We start from the raw sequence: 24,877 nt of genomic DNA on the forward strand, positions 1-24,877 counted from the left end.
CATCACGTACACATAAAATATTATACAACTACTAAACTATAGTGGCATTTTGCCAGCATTTGTTAACGCGCCAGGCTGCCAGCGCTGGAATCCTTTCGGCGCGTGCTCAACAGCAACAGTAGGGCAGGTCGTGACGTCACCGGCGCCATATTAAAGATTTGCTGCTGTTTTCTCCGTGTTGCCATCTTTCTGTTGCCAGCTGGACTCAGTAGCAAGCATACATCCACCATGGAAATCGACACGCTTCTGGGAGCCTTTAGAGGTACCACAAGCAGCATTCGATACGTGTTTCACAATAACAAAGCAGGTTTGGTAAATGTGTTCGCATGTAAGCTACGCTAGGTGATCAAACTAGCAGCCGATGCTAGCTGCCGGGAAAAGCTCGAGGCTCACTTACAGTTCACATCCATTGGGTCCTAACAAAATGTAGAAAGTGTGCTCGAGTCGGTCTCGTATATGTGCCGGGTCGGAAGTAAATAAACTGGTCTGTTACCTTAGTTATATACAGAAAGCCGGTTAGCGCCGAGCTTACGCTGGTGTAGGTGTAGAATCGAGCACACAATACACTGATTTAATCGTGTAACGTTATTGCAACGGAAACAGTTTTGTTGGATTTGACTTAAACACATTTGCGTCAGCCAAGTCGGCATAAAAGTTTGTTGGGCGCGTACTTGTGTTGCTTGTGTTCATTTATGCGAGTGCCCCAGTGATGCTATGAAACTGTTATGATTTAGCACTTGAACTGAGGTATGGTGTCAAAATAAGTGAACTTTTCTTACAGCTTATGGATGTAATCTTGTGTTTAACAACACTGTTTGTTGACTTTTGTCACTGTAGATTTTGTGAAGCAAGGAGAAAAGGAGACCTGTCCGATTTTGGATCAGTTTTTGTGTCATGTTGCAAGAACAGGAGAAACTATGTAAGTTCAGCATTGCAGACACAGTCACAGGGGGGGGGGGGGGGGGGTGTCGTTTTGTCCTGTTTAGGAAAAACTACATTTAAAATGGTTTCTAATTAAACCTCTGATTTAAGGTGCTGGTTTCCTTAAAAGGCTTTGAAACGAGTTTGGGGGGGATACAGTGGGCCGCTAGTCGAGCTCGTAACCAGAAGGTCACTGGTTCGATTCTCAGAGCCAGGAGGTCTTGAGCAGAGGTGGAAAGTAACTCTTGTTACTGTGTTAAGTCGTTTTTTGTGTACTTGTACTTTAAGTAGCTTTTAAAATGTGTAATTTTACTTGTACTTAACTATGATTTGTGCGCCGTTATATTCAAAATCATATATAAATCAATAAAATATTGAAAACATTGCAAGGAAAAAAACGCTACAGGAAAGTATGGATTATTAGTTTGCGCCAATACCAGAAGAGCGATGGTTGTTGCTGGAAGGGATACGGCCGCAAGTGGTGCAGAAATCTCGCCATATAATCACATTAAATTACATTAGCTAACGCCTACATCTACCCCAACCCTAAAGGTAACCTTACAATAATACAACATATTAAATCAACTGTTTTCAGCGTGACAAAAAATATGCGGTGTTAAAGTGCACATGTCCAGTGGAGGTCAAATCAATTCTAGTCAAAACCAAGAGGGATGGAGACGGAGAAGTTACACCGTGTCTACACTGGACTCAATGCGACACGACAACATATATTAGAAATGATTACGAACCTATTATAATTTTACATTTTGGCCACCCTGGATGTTGCGCGGCACGATGCGACAAACCCATTAAGACAAGCAGGTTGTCATGTCGCGTCCGGTGTAGATATGGTAAGACTTCGGTAGTGCACCTGTCCTAAAGGCGAAACCCCATCTGACTGCTGAAAACAATGAAGTAAACCCCTGGCCAAATTTATGAACCATTTCAGCTCCAAGACAGGATATAGACGCTGTGCAGCCACCATCTTATAAAAATCCTTGTGTGCAAGAATGTAGAGGTGAGATAAACAATATTTGTTTAAATACTGCTTGTACCCTTGTAAAAATGGCCTCACTTAACCTTTCTTAGGCCGACAACAGCAGATACGTATCAAATAGATTCAACTCTTGGGGTTCATGTTTCTTAAGATCTTAATTTAAAAACACCCCACAGCTAAGAGGGGATCTAGTACTGCCGTTTTGGTCTTAATTTAAGGTTTGCACTGTTTACAGAACAGCAACCTGATGGTACTTGCTGATTCTAACTACTGATCTGCATATAATAAATCCAGTGAAGATGTTCCCAGTCTCGTTTTATTCTTTATGTCGGGCTGGTTTGGTCCTGCGTTACATCGATAAAATAAACTGTTACGGTAAATGCAGAGCGACGTGCTGGAAAGACATCACCTAATTCCTCCCGTCAGACTCGAATCGCACTTTCTATTTCAGAAAATGACAAAAAAAAATTTCTGTTGTCTGTTCTCGCTAGTGCTTCTGACATTATCAAAAATACTTAAATAATATCAGATGTTTTACTCGCGAGTGCATCGAATCATTCCCACGCATAGGCTGTATTGTGTTTTATGATGTCTGCTCTGTGTTGCTGTGATAGGGGAGAGAATAATTGTTTACAGTATATTAAAATAAACAAAAGCCCATGATTATTAAGGAACATTATAATCTTATGTGCAGGATTGAAAGCGACCCATTAAAAAATTGGAGAAGTACAATACAGCTGTTTATGGTAAGCATTTTATAATAAGGTCTAATTTATTAATAGTCACAGCGCAATGTAATACTTGTATTTCTTAACCTTTGTTCATTTTAAAGTTCTACATTTATTAAGTTTCCACAATTTAAGTTTTTACATTTGGTAGGCTATTATGATTATGAATGAAAAATGAAACGTATTGTAATTTCAATAAACAAAGAAAGCTTACCTTAGCTGAGTTTATAATATCTTATTTACAAATAATTATTAACAAGTTAGACTCTATGTTAATAGTTTACCAGGTTTTATTTTCTTATAATACAGTTGAATAATATGCAAGCTAGTGTGTATACATTCAAAACACTTATTAATTATCAGTCTGAGTGTACAAAACAGATAAACACACAAATTTACTTTCATGTTTAATATATCATAAAGTAAAAAAAGTAGCTTTAAACGACACAAGCGCATTCTATTACAACGTTTTAATATAAAAAATGAGGAACTATTGTAGAGACAGGAGAGATCCCCTCCCGCTTTTAAAAAGTAACTAAGTAACTTTTACTTTGAGTCAATAATAAACAAGCTACTTTTTACTTGAGTAGGTTTTTTGACTGATGAAATTGTACTTGGGTACAAGTAAAATTACCAAAGTACTAGTACTTGTATTTGAGTATAATATTTTTGTACTTTTTCCACCTCTGCCCTTGAGCAATCCACCTACACCCCGTTTGCTCCCAGGGTGCGGCAGTGATTGCTGCCCACTGCTCTGGGTGTGTGTGTTCACGAGTTGCAGTGAGTTTGTTCACCACTTTTCAGTTATTATGGGTCACCATGACTGACACAAAGGTCACTTTCATTTAAATCACCATGATAATGATTTTTTAAATCTTTTTACGTAATTGGGTGACAACCTTTTATTTTTTTGTTAATAATGCATTATATATGATAATTCTTAATGTTTGTCAAATCAGTTTCAATGATGTTAAAACATATTTCAAAAAGGAAAATTATGTAACCAACACACAAGAGCTGCTTAGGAAGCACTTGGATATTGTCAGATATCATCATCGGGTGTAAAACCTACAATTAATATTAGTGTATAAGCATATATAAAATATGTATAAGTAAGTACAAAATCTCAATATCAAAGAAGCTGAATTGGTCACTCAAGACTTGGATATTAATTAAAAGGTGAAGAACGAGTTTAGTAAGATCCCATTGACTATAAAACATGTTCAGAGTTTTCATTAGTTAAAAAAGTTCTAGAAAGACCTTCGATTTCTTTTGTATATTTTTTTGTAAAAATTTAGTATTTGTAAGTATTGAAATAAAATGTTTTTTAAAGATTTTAAGAAGTAAACAACTTATTTATCAGTCACTGTCATTTAATTTTTTACATTCTTATAAGTTTTATTGAGTTATTATGTAATGATTTTTTGGTTTATTGGTGTTACGGTGTAAAGTTGTGATACTGAGTTTTCCATGAATAGCCTTTAGTGCTGATATGGCATTGAAAAATAAATATAACCAGCAAACATGTTTAACATTCATTCGTTCCTGAGAGAAAGAAAGCATCACCCTCTCTCTTGTCAGTTTCTCTGCTATCTGCATTCATCTATAACCTTCACTGTACACAACTTTAAGAAATATATAATCCTTCAGTTAAATCATAAATCATTCGAACCATTACTATATGCATATTTGTGATATTTTTAATATTGTTATGTTTCTTGCAGCCCTAGTATGATTGTATACATTTTCTTTGTAACAAATCCCTTATTTTTGCCATTTAATGTTTCATGACTCACAGATTCTTTTTTTTCCATCACAGATCTATGGGTGGGAGCTCTGTTAATGTACCTCTGACTTGGTGTACATTTTACAATTACCCATAATTAACATTCATCATATAATTTTAATCACTTCCCCCCCTTAGGATTCAGTGGTCCCAGTTTAAAAGCTACTTTCTCTTCAAACTTGAGAAAGTGATGGATGATTTTAAAGCTTCGTGTCCAGAGCAACGAGGACCAGCCAATCCAAACGTTGAGTACATTCCTTTTGAAGAGATGAAGCAGAGGATTCTCAAAATTGTCAAAGGATACAACGGGTAAGTATGAGTGGTTAAGCTAATTCAATATGTTTTATATGTTCATTATGTTTAGTGAAATGTATAAGGAATTCTGTCCCATTGTGTTCTCGGTTGAATGTGTTTTTCCCCCAGGATCCCTTTTACTATTCAGCGTCTTTGTGAGCTTCTTACCGAGCCAAAAAGAAACTACACAGGAACAGACAAGTTCCTCAGGGGCGTGGAGAAGGTGTGTTGGGTTCTTAGTCCGCCTTTCAGGAATAATTCACTTAATTTTAACTTCAATATTATGTGTCAAAAATGCATAATGTATTAAGGTTTAGTCAAATGTACGGTAAACTGTGACTGATGCGGATGAAAATCGAACATTTTAAAATAAAACTATATGTGGGCCTGGACAACAAAATCAGTCTTAATTCGAAATTGAGATTTTACATAATCTGAAAGCAGAATAAATATGATTTCCATTGATGTATGTCTTGTAAGGATAAAATTATATTTGGCTGAGATACAACTATTAGAAAATCTGCAATTTGAGGGTGCAAAAAGATTTATATTGCGAAAATCACCTTTAAAGTTGTCCAAATTAAGTCCATTACTTAAAAATAAATTGTTTTGATATATGTACGGTAGGAAATTTTCAAAATATCTTCATGGAACATGATCTTTATCTAGTATCCTAAGGATTTTTGGCATAAAAAATAATAGATATTTTGCCCCATATAGTGCCTTATTTAAGTGCTATTACTAAAAATGTCGTCACATATTTCAATCTTGCATCAATCAGCACTCCGTGGTATAATTTCTTTGCAGACAGAAAAAAAACGTTTTATTAGTTTGTTTTTTGTTATTGAATGCTAATATCTCCAAAACTGCTATCTTATACGAAATGATAAACACTGCATTTTCAATAAGCTCTTATCAATTATTTTTATTGGTTAAATACCTGCCAAACCCACAGACAAACATGAAGGGTGACCAATAGTAATGATTAATAAAAGAAACTCATGACAGATGGACGTACATGTTTTTGGTCCGACAGCAAAAACATGCATTTTCAGACTATATTATGGTCGCTGTCAAAAATGTTCTTTTCGGTGCTTCATTAATGTGTTTTTCTTTCTTAATCTCCAACACATTGTTCTTTTCAGAATGTGATGGTGGTCAGTTGCGTGTATCCTACCTCAGAGTGAGTTTTTCATACTTTTCGTTCTACCTTCTGTTACTTGCAGCGATGCATGTCATGTGTTGAAAAATTGCTCCTCTGCCCTAAAGACCGTTGTGCATCTTTGTGTTTGAAGGAAAAAAGGTTGTGTAAACAGAATGAATGGGGTCATGTTACCTGGCAACACTTCAGCTTTTCCTGATAGGTGAGATAATCATTTCAACACCATTACGTAGACTTTAAGTTGTCTCCTGGGTCAGCGACATATTGAATTGAATTGAATCGCTGAATGCTGGCATGCATTCAAGAGACACTTTCTGATGGACTTCATTTAACTGTCGGGTAAATGGATGTTTTTGATTTGTCTGTTTACAGAAATGTGAATGGTCCAGGAACTCCCAGACCTCTTAACAGACCAAAACTCTCCCTGTTCAGCAGCGTAGCTACTAACGGCCTTCCCGACAGCACAGAAAGCAAAGAACAATCTCCCGACCAATCAGAGAGAACAGCCAGGTAAGTCTAACTATGTACCTTGAATGGTGTACCCTGATCGTGACTGTATGTCAATTTTACGTGTTTTTTTATTTAAGCGAGTCTTCAGGATCGGAAGCAGAAGTTTCACATGGTGGTTCAGTAAAAAGTAAACACCGCGAGGATGAGGATGTTGCCAACACTGAAACGCACGAAGCAAAGAGGCTCAAGTTTGATGATGAAAATGATGAAGATGAAATTGAGAAGAGGCAGGAGGGAAAGGAGTCGCCATGTTCGACAGCGACAGAGAGCTCGCCGGATATGCCGCAGTCCTCATCAGATGTCACTGCAGAAGTAAAGGATAACAAACAGGAAGAATTCAACACTGAAGATCAAGGTATGTGCCTCATCTTTCATAAGCTAACTTTGCACTGTTAGCTTATCTATAAGGTTACACCAGGAGCACTATTGTGAATAGGATAGTTCACCTAAAAAGGAGAGTGGAACGCAAAATGATATTTTAGGGAGTTATCGGTGGCGTCTGGCATCTGTCATTTTTAATGTATAGAAAAGATGCCATGAAGTGAATGGTGACTGAAGCAATCAGTGCCAGACATTTGACAAATATTTTGTCATGCACAATGCATTTGTATTGTCATAGTCTTCCCATGAGTGCTAGCAGCAGCTGTTTACTACCATCTCTAATAATGATGACTCAGAAAAACATGCTAAAAATAAAAACTGCTGTTCAATACATAATTTTTTTCTCTGTTTTTATCATTTTAGTTTTGCAACCGAATCTTCAAATACTAATATATTGTACATCCTGTTTGCATATCAGCAGCTGTTGGAGATCTCGCTGCATATTTTACATCTCTGTTCCTCTCTCCACAGAACCCTCTAGCACACAGTCAGAGTCTCCTGAAAACGGATTTGATAGATCCTCTTCAGAAGGTTCACCTAGCCCTTCCCACAACGAGGAATCAGATCCACCAGAACAGGAGCAGCTGAGGAGAGAAGAGAGCGCCGAGGCGCAGCAAACAGAGGAGAGAAACGAAACCGTAAGCAGTAGCAACAATAATAGCAGTGTAGAGGGAGCGTCCAGTCAAGAGACTCCGTCTGCATGTCCCAGCAGTTCCACAGAGCTAACAGCAGAGGGCAGTAGCACTGCAGACATCAGCTCGGACAGCTCAGACACTGCAGAAGACACCATGGAACAAGAATGAAGCACGTCGTCGATTTTTACACTGTACTGTACAAATCCCTAAAACACTTATCCTATAAAGTGAGCTGATCTTTTACAAAAACTGGGCAGGAGTGTTCTAGAGGCGTCTTGAAAGGCCTCGTGAGGGATCTTCTTATGACAAATCCTCTTTTTATAAGAGGGTTCTCTGAAAAACGTTTGTCCTTTGAGAGCGTTTGTCATTGGATAACATTCTCTAATGCTGTACTAATCATGGGCATCATCATCTCCACACCAACACCTTCTAAAACTGTCAGAAAATCACACGACTGTCTTTCCCATGACTCAGTGAAATGGTGATGAATCTTTGGTTAGAGTGTGTGTCGTGAGTGTGTTTGCTTTAGTTTGTCCAGGTTGGTGTCAATAAGAAGGTCCCAGGATTCACTTTGACTGGCAGACCAATGTCTAAACATTCCAGGAGAAACACCCCTCGCTCAGACTGCCTTTCGCTCTCATCCGCTTGCTAGTGGCACGGAGTGCGTCATAGCAGCATAAGACATCTATTTTTCTTTCTTTTCTTGCGAGTAGTTTGTTCTAGCGTTTATTTTTAGTACCTTTGATTTTAACTGCCTTCCCAGCATTTCACAGATTAATTTAATCCACTGGTGCTGGTAAATAGATTCTAAAATTGACTAATGTCATTTTCCATGCATTAGATACTCAAGTACTGTTGGTTGCAACGTCATGGTAATTTAATATGGTGAGCCTCTCTTTTCAAACAAGACATAATGTGCTTAACCACTATCGAGCCATCCTAATTTTGTTACAAGCTTTTCATTTTCCTTTTCACCGAACAATGGCAAACAGCTGTGTAAAGGTTTCAATGAGCAACACTTTGTCAACACCAACTCCTAAACTGTATTTTTTCCTTCGCCGAGTATACAGGCTGTCCGACCCATGCCTATTTTCACTTTTTGATATTTAGAATTTTTAAATTAAAGTAGATTTTGTAGATTGTAATAAGTGTTCACTGCTTTTGTGAAAAGTGAAACTATGATTTCAATGTGAACTGAATGCTTGGGCTTTCAACAGTTTTTCTGAAGAGCAATAAACATTCACATCAAAAGCAGCGATATGCATAATCTATGGCAACTCTACATTTCAGTTGAATGAAACGCCTTGATATATGATTTTATACTTTTGGAGACACAGATGCAATGAATGGTACATCTTCAGGCAACATTTTTGTACAATTATAAAACAAAACTTTAGGCTGTTTGAATAAGTGGATGCCAGGACCGATAGCCATGTTTAATGAATGAGTGATTTGCAAATAATATATATACACCTACAATTTACACAAAATTTGGTCTTACACATACTACTGTTAAATTCAATAAAATATTTAAGTAGAAAGTGATTTGGTGCAGCCTCAAGTTGTGTAGTCTCTCGGTAAATGAAATCAATTGATGAAGTGGTCCCTGTAAACTTTTATAGTGAAAAAATGGACTTTAGGTTCCTGGACAGGGATTATATTAAACCAGGAGCCCAGGACTAGGCCTTAGTGACAATAAAGCAAAAAGACATCTTGAGACGGGTCTTCAATCATGCTCCTGGAGAACCTCTGTCCTGCAGAGTTTAGCTCCAACCATTATCAAAACACTTCCTAAACTAGCCAGATCTTCAGGATCACGTAAAAATTACAGACAGGTGTAGTGGAGCAAGTTGGACCTAAACATTTTTAGACAAGGGAGTCTGGGACTAAAGCCCTGTTCGGGAAACCGCCCTAAATGACTTTTCTCTTCAAATGAGGCACGATTCCCCGCACCAACCTACAATCAAATTTACACAGTAAACCTATAAGTGCCCTAAACCAAACAATCCCCTACACTGTAGTCACAGAAAGAAAGGAATTATATAGTCTTGTCCCATCTGTTGACCTTGTACCATGTGAAAGCAGCTCCTGAATGGTCATCCAGTTATCAAGAATCCTCTTATTCCTTCTCCTCGTCATCTTTTTGTGGCTGAGCTGAATAATATCTGGTGCCTTCTTGTCATCCCTAGCACCACCCAGCTCAATACGATCCTGCTTGATCAGTTCCCGCCTTTGCCGTTGTTCCTTCGCATGTATTATGTGCTGCTTGCGCTCCTCCTTGTTCCAATATCGACCCAGTTTGAGTTCGCTCGCCGCCTCGTCATCGGTTGTCACGCTGCAGCGTTCTTCCCGAATGTGCAATGCACGTTCCTTCAGCAGCTGATCCCTCGTAGGTCTTTTGGTGATGTACCGTGTTCCGTTGCTGCGGATCTTTACCTTCCACTCGACCTTGGGCTTGGAGACAGAGGAAGTTGGGTTCTTGAAAAGGCTGGCTAAACTGATTTGACTGTGGGCGTACTCTACAGCTGACTTTTGCTGGATAAGGTGCATGTAGCTTTGGTAATGTTGGGCGTGAGCTGGGATAAATAGGGATTGACATTCCCCTTGGGTCTTAACACTCTGCTTTGTTTTTGCCACATTCAAGACCTCTGGATTCCTTTGAGGCGAGTGACTTTTGGAGCTGGTCTCTTGAATTGGAGAAAGAGGATGCTTGGGGCATGGTTTAGATGAGTTGCGTCCATGCGCAAGAGAATGTATACCCTTGTCTTTGGTAACCATACTTTGAAAATAAGGAGACAGTTCATCAGGAGGAGGGATACTCCAACTGCTTTTTCCAGTGTTGTAAGCAGTATAGCTTTCTTTGTCTGTTTGCTTCCCGGCTTGATAGACTTTTTCCACACTTTTCAAGTGCTTTGTACCAGAATCATTGCTCGATTGTTCACCTTCTCCGTTTTGAAGCAAATGTGCCTGTATAATGCGTAGACACTCTAGCTCAATTTTCAGCAGTTCCTCATTGAGCACCTGAACATCCAGTTCATCACTGTCCAAACTAACTCTTTGTCCATGTAGCTTGGCATCGTGCTCCAAGTATTCACAAGGACTGCTTCCATTCGCCGTGCATTTCAGTTCAAGCATTTCACGGAAGCGTTTGCACACCATGCCAGGTGAATCCAGGAAACTTCTGCTGTCTCCATTGTCAACAGACAAGGAGAAGTCATTGCTTAGATGTGTTTCTTTACTTTCCATAGTGTCTTTGATATAGTTGGATTTTTTGTGGTTTCCTGGAAGAGTGTTGCAAACAGAAGTCATGTCGTCCCCCAAGATGTCCTGCTCAGAGCTTTCATCATTACGAGTGCTGTCATCTGTGCGCCCCACACCGCTATCTTTCTCGTGAAGGTTGGACTGTATAGTTGCTGTATCAGTAGTACCTCCATCTTCGTCATGTCTGCCCTGTTAAAATCAAGAAAATGTTTTTGATTTAAAAAGCTTACCATTGAAATGGTCTACTAGACTAAATATGAGCAGGGGATATGTAAAGATTGTGATTGTTTGACATGAACACATTTATAGAATGTTCTTCTGTTCTGGCAGGAACGAAGTGTGTTAACAACAGGCAACTTAGAACAGCTATTCATTAGCTGCAATTCTCAGTTGAACCAGTGACTTGAGTCAGCTAGGATCAAACTGGTTTGCAACATACTAGCAATAAAGGAAAGGGGTTGCTAGCCAGTTGGATGTTACTAAGCAATCTGAACATTAATAACTTGCCTCCTTCAGCATTCTTGCAGTGAACTCCATAACCCGATGATGCTGATGCTTTGACACATCACTGTGCAAGTCCTCTACGAAGTGGTTTCTATCCTCCACCTGATTTTGAGGTTGAGCCGCTAGGAGGGTCACGTTCTTGCTTTCCCCCTCTGTTAAAGGTCTCACTGCCTCCTCAAGACTCTGGATGTCAACACCATTGATCTTCAATGTGTGTAAAAACAAAATTAGTTTTGGTCATATTATGCCAATGAGATGAAAAAGCAAAACAAATATACCTGGATAATCTGGTCTCCTTCCTGGTTTCTGCAATCTTTTGCTGTAACACCATCTCGATGAATCTAAGGAATTTTAAAATGCATTAGATCTTTTGATGGTTTGAATTACATTAGTAACCAAACAACATTAGACCCCATTGATTTTCATTGTACAGACATAAAACCACAAAGACATTTCTCAAAATATCTTCTTTTGGGTCCCACAGAAGAAAGATTCAGATACCAGTTTTGTACAACCCGAGGGTGAATAAATTATCACAGAATTTGTATTTTAAGGTGAACTATCCATCAATGCATCTCAACTTCCATCTTACAGGATACCACTGGTCCAAACATATCCTGGGTGCTTTTCCTCTGTAGAGTAACCTTTTATAACACAGACAATTGTTTTGATGACAGACATCTGCTGGAAGGGAGATGTTTGCTTAAGGCTTATGCAAAGCCAGTTGGAAAAATTAATAGCAGTTGATTCATTCACTTCTTAAACCCAGGTGCAATTTGTCTTGTTTGTTTTGCATAAGTAATAGAGAACACATCCAATACAAATTAAAATGAACCCCACAAGAAAAGTAGACTTAATTTTAACAGCACTCAAGAGATAATAGACAACATAATACCTCATATTCAAATCCTCTACTTTCAATGGCTTCCTGTGTGCCGATGAAAAAGTCTGGTTGGGAAGGTGAATCACGTCTTGTCATGTGACAGCTACAATACAGATGAAAAATGGAATGTTAATTGAAGCTCCATTCACAAACATGATGATTTCAATATGAAACCTGCTCTCAATTTTTATTTTATATTAGCAGCGATAAAACTGGACAAAGAAAAGATGTGATGACAAACACTTACTCAGTGGGTATAAGGAAAGTGTCCAGCACAGCCATACCCAATGGCAATGATGGAGAGGAAAGCTTGACCATAGCCTCTATATGTTTCAGATATTTTAGAGTAATGTTGGTTTGAGAACTGTTGTCCACACTCTGGACCGGCACAGGAGTCTTGTGTGCTTTCCTGCGCAATATCCCAATCTCAATGGGCTCTTTGGCTGTTTGAAAGGCCTCTACTGCTTGATCGTGTGTGGCCTGGGAAAGGTTCTTTCCATTCATCTACACAAAAGAAAAGTGCGATTAGATCAACACATGGTTCCATAAAGAACCTTTAACACCCTAAGAACCTTCCTGTTTCATAAAAGGTTCTTGTGTCGAAAAATGGTTCTTTTGATTATAAAAAGGTAAGAAAGAGATGGTTCTTTAAAGAACCTGTGACTGAATGGTGCTCTGTGTCACCCCTGTGTAGGACCTTTTAAGCACCTTTATTTTTAAGATTGTGAAAGCAACAAACAGTAGAAGAATCCTTAAAATCTCTTGAAGGCTTTAACGCTAGTTCAAGAAGCATTTAGCATTTTAAAATATGATATCCATCATAAAACAATCTGCAACCTGCAAGAAGACAAATCTTCCACATAAAATGTTGTATAATTCACCTTGAAAACAAAATGGTTTGCAAGAGTTTTGTTTTTCCCTTTTTGCAAGGGCACTGGCTCTGTATTTATTACAGCAACATCAGATTTAACCGTCATACACTTAATATTCATTGATTAAAGTTCAACAAGGTGTGCGAAAGCTTTTAAATCTCACACAGGCAAATGTCTATGTGCAGATTGACTAGTAAAAAAGGTCTTATTTATCAAAGCACTGTCAGGCTGCAATCTCAGAGCACATGTCCTCAGTGACCTCAACTCGATCTGTGGTCTCTTCTGAAATCTTCCAATGGCAATAACAGACGCGGTAATGTTGTCAGTGTGCTCATTCATGTGTGAGCTGACAAACTACTTTAAATTCACTCATGATCTCCTCGGCTGGTTCGCTTATGTCTTTCGGCACATGGGGTACAAACTTCACTCCATATACTCGAGTATAATTCACTCCGACATCTGACTAGAGCCAGATGCATGCGGTACTATCCAGTGCAACGACAACTTAGTTTCTTTTAAATGTCTTTTATTTATTTGTTTGTTGAACTGCATCAAATGTATTCAATTGAAGGGTTATGCAAAAAAGCATTGGTAGACATTACAAAATAAAAGCGCAGATCCAACCAACCAATCATTCTATTTACATCATTGATTTGTTTATCGATTTTATGATATTTTTGAACCAATATTGATGGATAAATTTAAAACAAGTTTAGCATCCTCTAGGACAGATATACAGGAGGTCAACTGGAGGTTAAATATGGTCGCATTTCCTTGCACAGGGGTTATAGAAATGCTACTCAAATAAAACAAACCAAACAAACAAACAAACACACACACTCATCAAGTATTTTGACAGGATCGCAAACATTATTCCCCCCCTCTTCATGAGAGTGTGACCCTATCATGACCCTGTCAAATGTACGCGGCCTCCGAAACACATTATTTTCCTCTTATAAAACAAACAAACTCCAAAAGCAAACTAAGTCAACTCATGTATTCGAAATGCTTTAACTGATGATTATACAATAAAATAAAAACCGATTTAGCATTGATCACACACCAAGCGCTTGTTAATAAAAAAGAAAACAAACAACACCAGATGAGATGAACACCAACACTTAAACCAGTCACTGATTTACCTGACGTATGCCGGGTAGCAGTTTGTGATGCCCATCTGACCACTGTATAGTACAAAGATTGCATCCCATGGTGACGAGACATCAGCAAAATACTACAGCCTCTCCAAAGTTACAATATACAAAGCAAAAGCATCAAAGTGAGGCCCGTTTTTGTCTGTCATTATCTACAGATTGAAACAGAACCAGACACAACAACTCCGGCGTGACCCCGGCGTGACTGTGTGTTTGTGTCTGTAAACCTGCACGCACGTGACAGCATGTTTCCCCCTACCACCTCTCTCTCTCTCTCTCTCTCTCTCTCTCTCTCTCATTAAAGCAAGGTGCTATCTGTGTTCTCAACTGCTCTCTTTATCGTCAAAATAACAATTCAACCCTATAAATAACAATCCACTCCATTATCAAGCATGTTCTTCAGGTGTGGTTGTACAAGTCTGTTCCATTATGTGTGGAAAGTTGATTGTTTTATATCATTAGTCTTATTAAAACAGCAGCTCGACAGAACTTTTTCTGTCAGTAAGATAAGCTTCACGTCGACATGCTCAGCAGCAGAAGCACAACCCGAGGGAGGTATATTTGTTATTACTCTTATAGGTTCAGTGTATGAAATTTAGCGCCATCTAGCGGGGAGGTTGCGATTTGTAGCCAACGGCTGACTCCACCCCTCTTTTTCGAAGCACTATGGTGGCTGACACAGAACTAAGATGTCGCTTTTTTGCCAAAGGAGATAACGTATTTATGAAACGCTATGTAGAGCAGTTTGTCTGTTCTGGATTTTTCATGAAGGTCACCAAGAAACATGAACGTTTTTGGCTTTTAATATGAATATGTTAGCCTTAAGGCTATCTTTAGGTCCCCAAAAACTTTGACAAAATGCACATTTAGAAGATAAAAGCATTTACACTTAAACTCCGCCAATACAGATATACAATGCTTTTTGACTTTATTCTGCACTTCAGCATCTCATCAGATTTTTCAGAACAATCAAATACTACAAAAACTGTATGACTTTTTTTCCTTTGAAGAAAACAAAAGAGGATATTTTGAAGAATGATCAAGCAACACTATAACACTAGAATCATATTGTCGTTGTCCTGAAACCTTTTTTAAATGATTAAATACTCTGTTATCAAATTTGATAAACACTTTTTATTGGTCAGATATTTGCAAAACCCAATGACGGTGACTAATAATAATGAATTATGGAGATACAAGGATTAAGAAAGGACAGCCGCGAAATACAAGTATTATAGTTGAAATTTGGCTTGTGGCATTTTCTGAACGTATTTCCCTTTTTTTAAAGATAAAAGATACTGTGAATACTGTGGCAGACTGTCCATTCTTGGTGGCACTCATCCATGAACACGCACAACATGCAAAAACGTGACACACTCCAGGGAAAAAACACATCTTGTTCCTTTCAGATCAGTTACTGCATACAGTTTCTTTGGTGCACAGACGTCATATATGTATGTAAACACGGCTCACGCTGAGGGAGGAAACGGCAAGAGCAGCAGTAAAAGGTCACTATCTAAGTCCCTTTACACCGATGTGTAAAGATATCAAGATTATTAAGCTTATCTCCAGGGCCTGTATTCACACAGCGAGTATAATTCCCTTTCCTCATACGCCTTAGTGCTCCATCAGGCTAATGGAAATCTCTGCTCGGGCTCTGTATCACTGAACTACAGCATCTGCCGCAGTGCTTCAAGCCAACAGGATTGGAACGGACACATTTGGATAAAAAGAGCAAAAATAAAACAGACATTTGGAACGAGTAAACGAAAATAGCCATTCAAAAGTTTAGGGTCACTTGAGTGAAATGTTTCCCTTGATTTTACAAATCTTTTCTAGTGAAGGCATATGCCTAAATGTTTGAAAGTAGTTGCGGAGACAAAAATGTAATTGTTTAGAAACTGTTTTTGTCATTGCAAAATGAAGATATTTTTTTATTCATGTTTTAAAAGGATGACTAACAGAAGTTGTCTGATCGATATATCCATTCTCTGGACAAAGTGTGACATCACTGAGTATTTTTACATTTGTGTTATTTCATAGTTTTGATGAGTTTCCTGTTGTTCTAAAATGTTCAAAAGATTATCGTAAAATGGCACTGCGCTGCATACGCGGGATTACTTGTTTTTCACATCGCTAGCACAAATAAAAACATTGCGAGATGGGAATGTCTTAGCGTATCCATGATGTGTCAAACCGGGTCCATAAGATCTTTGTGCAGATCATGTGCTATTTGCTCAAAAGACGCATTTTAGGGAGGAATATCACGCATTCACACAATCGCATCGCCCAATTTGCATCTTTCTTGTTGCCTGGTGCGGTGGCGAAAAATGAGGGGGCAGGGTTAGGATTATTTAAATTTGCAGCAGTATCAATGACGGGAGTCGTAATCTGGCGGTGGGATTTGCATCTTTTTGCGTCTTTGCATAGACTTTTTATGTAATCTACTAGTGCAAATAATTACATTTATGGTGAAAGTAATGAGTCTAAACTGCTAGTGTATATTTGTATGGGCCATTAAAGTTTAAATTGACTCTTTTGCCGTAAAAAAACTCCTGTCAGCGCTGAAAAGGCGTTGACGCAGCTGTTTTTGCGACGCACCTTATGCATATGCATTTGTAGGCGTTTCCTCTTCAGACGCAAACTTTATCAGAGGAGAGTATTTAAATGAATCACACAACGTGACTTACTCTCGTCATTGTACTGGCATTTGTGGCTTTATTAAATTGAATATAAATATATAATATTTCACCTGTGTTTTTAATGTGCGCCTTGTTAGTAATCACCTGCAGAAATGTCCTCGCCCATCGACACCTTTTTGAGATTGAGATCATTCACGGAGTAATTCCTTACCAGGGAACACATTTTTAATAAAGTTTGAAAGAGTTGTCGGAGGCTTGGTGGTGGTGACGTTGATATCTAGCTACCTAAAGTGTTGTCTGTTTATAGCATCGTGTAGCTTTTACTTCTGCCCATTGTGTTTTGGCTTCAAGGGTAACAAATGTTGTGTTCCTTTGAAAAGATTATCTTGATAGACAAAACGTGTAAACATTACAAACCTTCATTTATCATTGAGCTGGTTTTGCGTTTTTCCAAGTCTATGGGAAAAGTCTACTTACTTCCAGGTCAGCCAAAAAAAATACGTCATCTCTGAGGAACTGGATTTTTACTTCACTATACAATCTCAGCTAAGATTCATATATAAAATGTTACAATGTGTACATATTATATATTGTCATCACATGAGGTCATCTGAAAAGTATCACTGGTGAATGAATACATGTCTCAGGTATTTAATGATCACAGTTTAGTGCATGTCAGAAGTGGATCACACCTGTTAATATTAGGTAGGTATATTCTACGACCAATCAGAAATCATTACAGCAAATAACAGTGAAAGCGTGTGTGACATCAGCTTCTTTGTTGATTGTCCAGTCAAAATAACATCATTGTCTCAGCACATCATCTGTTTTTGTTTTTCTATGCATTTTTGTATATTCCCTAGACTGCTGTAGCTTGCCTTTTTACAATACTCTGTCCCCCCATAAATATATAAATACAGAAGCGGACGAAATTGACCATTCCGAACGTTAATCATCGTTTCTAGATGTATGGTGGTCATTCCAGTCCAGTATCTGTTGAATTCCAACAAAATCAAACCTCAAGAGTGACGAAGTCATCTAACAGCAATGTGTAAGACCGACAGCATGACAAGACGCGTGAAAACTGTGATAAAAAAACAGGTTATCATGACAAAAGTATCATTTTAACTGTTCCTAAATACATGTAGAAATATTACCGCTTAAAAGTGAACATGAACTTGAAGCAGTAATTTGAGGTCTGAATAAATACAGAGCACCTTGACTGTTATTTGGACCTGTTTCTCCAGGGTTTCATTTCCAGCAAATAAATGTAAATAGAAACAATATTTGTCTTTGAAATGTTGGAGAAACATTATTAGTAGTTCACAGAATGAAACAAAAATGATAATTTCAGCTAAACGCATCCCTATAGTACATTTTAAAATCAGAAAAACTGGTTTTGAAAAGGTCTCTTATCTTTTCATCACCTGTATATTAAAAAATTCCTGCCAATTTATAAACAATGAAAGAACACTCTTCTCCAGAATTTTTACATTCTAACTTAATATTTCATGTTTTGCCCATCCTGGTCATTCCATTTACTGGGTGGAAAGTACATCAAAGATAACTGCACAGAGGTGAACAAATGAAGAAAAAGCACAAATAACTTGCTGATATATATATATATATATATATATATATATATATGATTGTCTTCAGACTCATGTACAGTCATATGCTCAGAGAGCTGCCCATAACGTTTGCTTTTATCCCTCATCACTTTTCCTTTTGATCATTCCTTTTGGCACACATACACACGACACAGGTGAATTATGTAGTGAAGCCACTTTTAAATGTAACACTAAGTGTACAGATATCACACAAGCCATATTACAGTGTGCATTATGCTCAAGTCATTAAAACTAATACTACTTAATGGTATAATACGAGTTAAACAGGTCTGGTATGTTCTCTGGCTATTTATAAAAAAACTAAAGACTTCACTAGCAAAAATGTTATGCGTATCTTTAGTCAGTGATATCTTGTGTGCGACCTCACTTCAAATTAAAAACCTGAATTGGATTTCAAAAGGCATTTAGTTGCGCTTCCCAACCGTACTTGTACAATCAGTTATATATTCACAGAGATACTTGGAACAAATCAAGCAACAACAGAGTACAAAAAAACCCAATTAAATGAATAAGCAGTGCATTAAACGCCAACCACAACATTGCGTTAACAGCACAAAGATCATGAGTTTGATCTTCATGGAACACATATACTGATAAAATATTAACACAGTCTCACAGGATTTTGTGACATTGTTACAAACTGTAATCTGTTGATTCGTGTTCATGGACAGGAACATCCCCCTTTTTTATTGTAAGTCGGCACAATCTTTTTTCGTGTTACCCAGCACGACTCTCAATCTTAAAGGGATACTTCAGGCAAGAAACAAAATATTCCCAATTTTTAATCACCCTCAAGGCATCCTAACTGAATATGATTTTCTTCTTAAAGAACAATGCAGTCGGGGGAAAAAAACACGTATCCTTTTTCTTCCATGCCGTAGAATGGGAGTGAACGGGAGGGGAAATGTTTTGTAGCTCCAAAGAATAAATCCATCGATCAAAGAACTGTCGACACCGCTACTTGGTCTTAAAGGTGGAATAGATGATTTGGTAAGACGCTAACTTTAGCCTGCTAGCACTGAAATCTTGATCCCACCCTTCACGTGAATCGCGGTCCAAAGCCACGCCTCCTCCAAAACACATGAACGTGCACAAACCAGAAGCTCTTGGATCAATTCCGATTAAATCATGTTTCATACACCAGTGAGAACATGTTGCAGTACAAAGTAAATAATGTTACTACAATACCGAAAACTGCTAATGTAAACAACAGCTTTAAAACGGGATTAGATGCAGCATGGTTTCCATTAGATGTTGAGTGATGATGTAACACATAAAGATCCACAAACTACACAAGCAACTTAATCCATCAAAATCTAATCATAACATGTACCTACCTGTCCAAACGTTACCATGACATCATCTTTGAAACCCTTGACTCCCTTAGTTGCTCCCAGTGTGGAAAAGCAACAAAGATTATAATCATACCCGTCAACACTCCCGTTTTGGCCAGGATTTCCCATATTTCACACCCATCTCCTGTTGAAACCTACAGAAAAAAATCGCGAACTAACCGTTAGGGACCGGAACACATTTGCGAATATAATTTTGCTTTCACATCTTTGCTGATAAGACGTTTTTAGTCGTAGCAGTTTTTAAGATAGTCTTTATTTTTGTTCATCCTTTGCTAGTGCCACTTGCAAACTTGCAAACATTTAGCAAGGGGTTAGGTTCCAGGTGTTTACCTGCCCTCGCACCGAGGTCAATGATTTGGCAAAGGTATTTTGGTCCTACGCCTTTCACAGACATTATATAATTATAAAAATACCAATGTATCCAGGGTTCTAAATTAACACCCGCCAACCCGCCAAATGCGGGTAAAAATTCATTTTGGCGGGTGTTAATAAAAACCTACTAGCCAGTTTGGCCGGTGATGCATGAGGCATTACATGCATGATACATAAGGCTCTGTTCTCGGTCATTTATCCTATGCATTTATCCACCTGACAGTACTTCCTACATTTCCCAAGAACACTTTTTCGTAATGCTACGTGGTGACGTTTCATACGCCCATTGGCTGCGCGCAGTTTGTAGTGAAACCAGCGCGAGAAACCATGGAAACGAACAGAGCAAGAGCAGGGAGCAGACTGAAATAAGACGGAGTTTAGCTAGATAGCTAGCTAGCTAGCTAGCAAAGTAAAGTATAAAGTTAAGATTAGCTAAACTAAATGAGGCGGTGGTTGGGACAGACTTCTGGGGGCGAGAAGAGGAACGAGGCAGGGGATGAGGATATCAACAGAGAAACGAAGAAAAGAAAATTTAATGCCAAATGGCTGACGGGTCGTGAATGGCTTGTGTTTGATCACGAAAATGTCGTCATGTTTTGTCAGGATTGCCGCATGTACGCGAAAGAAAAAAACAAAACGAACAATTTCGTGGTAGGAACTACTAATTTTAAAGTCGAGGCAGTAAAGGACCATGAGAGTGCCCGAAGTCATCAGGAGAGCCTAAGGATTAAAACTGCAGATATATATAAAGACAGATATAAAGACCGATAGAAAGATATAAAGATAGATATAAAGATAGATACTGTAGATAGATATAAAGACAGATAGAAAGATAGATAGAAAGATAGATACTGTAGATAGATATAGACAGATATAAAGACAGAAAGATAGATAGAAAGATATAAAGATAGATACTGTAGATAGATATAAAGACAGATAGAAAGATAGATACTGTAGATAGATATAAAGATAGATACTGTAGATAAATCCCAAACTTGAAATGTATGCACTTTCTGTGTATATTTTGTTGTATGTATTGTACTTTATATGTATTTTTCATGCCAAAATTGTTAATAAAATGATCAAATGCATTCAGTGTTACTCATATTTTCACCCGAAAAAAATTGGCTAGTGGAAATTCTGATTGGCTGGTAACTTTAGAAAGTTACCAGCCACATTGGCTGGTGATCAAAAAAGTTAATTTAGAACCCTGAATGTATCACTTTACTTATTGATTGCTATCAGGATGTAAAGAGACTTCCAACCAGCATGACAAAAACATTCTGGACAGGATTGCCAACTCAGCCTTTAACAAAGGTCTTCTGAAGCAAATCAATTAATTTATTTAAGAGAAACATCCATATTGAGAGCGCTATTAACGTGTTTAACTTCCATCGGCTGTGTGTGACCCACATGCTTGTTTTTCTGGCAAATGACGCAGGCAGCATTTTTATTTAGCTTTCAATAGAATACCATCTCCTCTGTGCGGGAGCTGTCGTCGCTTTCATTTGCTGGAAAAACAAGCCTCTGGTTCACGTGCAGCGGAGGGATAACGTGGTATTATTACTCCGACTGCACAATTCTTCTTCAAGTAAGTCATATTCAGTTAGAATGCCTTAAGGGTGAGTAAAATAGGGTGACATTTTGTGTCTTGGCTGAAGTGTCCTTTTCGTATGTGGTATACCTGTATAGAAATATACATCAACGCAATCGGATGGGAATTCATACCTATTTTACAAGGTTTGCTCAGTCGTGTGAGTTCCTGTTTCCTACGATCTCTTTAGTCTGTTTGGTTATGACTCTGCACTTGTGACGCTAGATTTAGGGTGTCCATTTATCGTTGCTTTGCCACCTGGTGAAACTCGCGTTTTAGCTAAATTTGCCATTGCGTCTATGATTTTAGGGTTTGGCGTAGGGTAATGTGTTGGTTGGCCACCTCCTTAAATATGTACGACTTTACTACTAAGAGATCTCAATCCTGTCCTGTACACACAGAATACAGTTATCTGCAGGAGCGAAAACCACATTTAACAGCTGAATTAACCTAAAAAATGTCATGTACTGATGACTGTATTTACATTAAATCTGCATAGTGTGTACAGAATCAAGCTGAACAAATAGTTGTTAATGCAATGCTGCTTTTTTGACAGCTTGTTGTGACGTGTGATGCTAGAGAATCACAGAAACAGTGATACATGTATAATATATTTACACATACTGATACTGTCTCTCTCAGTCTTAGTTGATGTAATGAATACAATTATAGTCTTGAGAAACCATGCCTCTTTAAAGTGATAGTTCACCCAGATGTCACTACTAACCTGTGTGACTTTCTTTCTTGTGAAGAACACAAAAGAAGATATTTTGTAGGATGTTGGTAACCAAACAACACTGACCCTATTGACTTCTCAAAACCAGCATGGAATTGAATAAATGATGACAGAATTTGTATTTCTTGAATCAAATAATCTGGTACTTAACAAAGGGGATATTTGGTTTTAAGCGTTCATATACAACGATATAAAACAAAGCAGCATCCCACTGTAATATATTTTTACAAAAAAAGGTGTGCAGAGACTGTTTTACTTTGGACCTGGACGCGATGGGCCAAATTGTCACTTGGCTGTCTTTTCTAATTCTAATTTCAAGAGATTCAATGCTTTCTGTGCACATACAAGCAGCCACAAACAGCATCAAACCTTTCAGTAACAGCATTATGACAAACGCAAATATATGACACATTTGACATGAATTCACATGGCTGCCAACAGCGACTAAGGTTGTGCGCAGAATTAAATCTCAGCGTTCATATAATTTGACATTAAGTATTAACATACATTGATTCCTCATATTAAAAACAACCTTTGAAGGGTGAATGAGCCATGACATAATTCATAACTCTTATCAGCAAATTCAACTTGAATCAAGCTATTAGTGTCAGTATTCCCTGTGTTTTACTGGTGATAAAGGTCTCCCCTTAGAAACCATCACAGAGGCGGATAAACAGAACAAAATCACTAGAGAGTCAGGGAAGTCTTGTTGCTTCTATAAAAGCAGTCTGGTCCCGGTCCAAACGCTTGGGTTGAAAGAACAGACCTCAACAGTCTGTTTGCTCAAGGACAGAATGGTGTCCAAAATCGGTCAAATGTCCTCTGCTGACCCAACATAGTCACACACCACCAACATCCCAGTGGTGTTTCTAATGAAATAAAGCCATTTGAAACCTTCTCCAAACCCAAAATGAATGGCTGTTTGTTTGGTTCTCAGAGTCGACTGCTGTTTGGAGTCACATGCTGCATTTCAATAAAGCTGTTCTGAATTCTCTTCGCTGTGTGTCACAGAAAGCACATGCTCAGTTTAATTCCATTAAACCTAATATACTTTATCTCATGCCTTGGTGTTATTAAATGTATTGCAAATTATAACAAGAACATTTCACATGAATAGTTCAGACAGGCAGATACGCCTCCTACACAATTTTTCTTCTCAAACACGTTTACTATTCCTATCATGACTCCTCTTCCACTGTAGACGTCATGTAGGACGCAACACACCACCGAACATGACATGCCAGTTCAAAGTACGTTTCTTCAAATTAGCAGTCCAAGATATCATCCCTGTCCTGTTGACACTGACCTACTCGGCTGGCGGTCTTGACCTCTGAATTTGCTCCCCACCCTTGTTTTCACCAAATAATGAAAACATCGCTGGAGGACTGCATTCATTCAACCCCACAACCCGAGGGAGGAAAAAAATGCTCACAGCTGCCGTGCCAATGCATATTAACTCAGGAGAAAAACCTTCTGTTAGTTTGTTTTACTAGATGTACTGGATGTTACAAACATGCCTCAAGTACCGTGCAGTATATGATTAACTTGTTTGTGCTTTTTGCCATTTAAGGGGAAAGACTTGAGCTAATCCTTCCACGAAGAATTCAAAATGTCATTGCAGCATTATATAACAAATCCAAATGTATGGATGGAAGGAAGATATTAGACTTAAAAAATACCATATTTGAGGTCACAGTGCACTATAACTATGTTTTTTATATACAGAGCAAAGTCGGATAATCTGACATTTCACATAAAAATGAAAATTCTTTCATCATTTACTCACCTTTAGATTGATCTATAAATTGTATAAACTTATTTGTTCTCCTAAAAAGAAAAGAAGATAGCCCCCATTGACTCCAATAGTATTTTTTCTTCCTACTATGGCTGTAAATGGGAGAGGAGATCTGTTTTGTTACTGACATTCTTCCAAATATCTTCCTTTATGTTCATAGAAAAATAACAACATACAGGTTTGGACCAACATGAGGGTGACTACTTGTACATAATGACTACATTTTTGGGTGAAGTATTATTTTAACATCTCTGAATTTATTGGTCTCTGCTACACCTGTTTTGCGTATAAATGGTTGCTCTGAGACCACAACAAAAGCTACACGAGTGACTTCCTGTTGAGGAAAATATCAATTGTTTAATTTACACAAATTCACAGATTTCTGTTTTCGAACATGACACCAAAGAGATCAATAATGTAAATTTCTGTGCACTGCCCTAATTTTGTTCCTGATAATGCTTGCTGCTTTAAAGGTCCAGTGTATGAAATGTAGCGACATCTGGCGGCGAGGTTGCAAATTGCATTCAACGGCTCACTTTCAACCCATTTGAAGCCCTACGTACGGACCCAGGACTAGGATGTTGTCGTGTTTCCGCTTCTTTGCAGAGGGAGATAACGTATTTACGAAATGTGCTCTGTAGAGCATTTTGTCAGTTTAGGGCTA

General features: G+C 38.1%; 2 protein-coding genes across 3 annotated transcripts in view; one reads left to right on the top strand and one right to left on the bottom strand.

Moving 5' to 3' along the window:
- The first annotated feature begins 95 nt into the window (after positions 1–95).
- ppp4r2a (protein phosphatase 4, regulatory subunit 2a) lies at positions 96–10,073 on the top strand. 2 transcript variants are annotated; one of them, XM_079477425.1, is made up of 9 exons: positions 96–262; positions 838–919; positions 4,571–4,741; positions 4,856–4,949; positions 5,872–5,909; positions 6,022–6,090; positions 6,261–6,398; positions 6,476–6,753; positions 7,251–10,073. In XM_079477425.1, the coding sequence occupies exons 1-9, from the start codon at positions 229–231 to the stop codon at positions 7,580–7,582; spliced, it is 1,236 nt and encodes a 411-aa protein (XP_079333551.1). In that variant the 5' UTR covers positions 96–228; the 3' UTR covers positions 7,583–10,073. The 2 variants fall into 2 exon arrangements, with proteins under 2 accessions (XP_079333551.1, XP_079333552.1); XM_079477426.1 differs by having other exon boundaries at positions 127–747.
- The window catches only part of pdzrn3a (PDZ domain containing RING finger 3a), a gene marked incomplete at both ends in the record, with an annotated part of 21,114 nt that continues 5,661 nt past the window's right edge, over positions 9,425–24,877 (bottom strand). Inside the window, 5 exons of the mRNA XM_079478288.1 lie at positions 9,425–10,864; positions 11,183–11,383; positions 11,458–11,520; positions 12,075–12,165; positions 12,310–12,566. Coding sequence (XP_079334414.1) covers positions 9,425–10,864; positions 11,183–11,383; positions 11,458–11,520; positions 12,075–12,165; positions 12,310–12,566 — 2,052 coding nt within the window. The remainder of the gene's footprint in view (positions 10,865–11,182; positions 11,384–11,457; positions 11,521–12,074; positions 12,166–12,309; positions 12,567–24,877) is intronic.

Source organism: Barbatula barbatula, assembly GCF_947034865.1.
Source record: "Barbatula barbatula genome assembly, chromosome: 17".
Classification (NCBI taxonomy): Eukaryota; Metazoa; Chordata; class Actinopteri; order Cypriniformes; family Nemacheilidae; genus Barbatula; species Barbatula barbatula.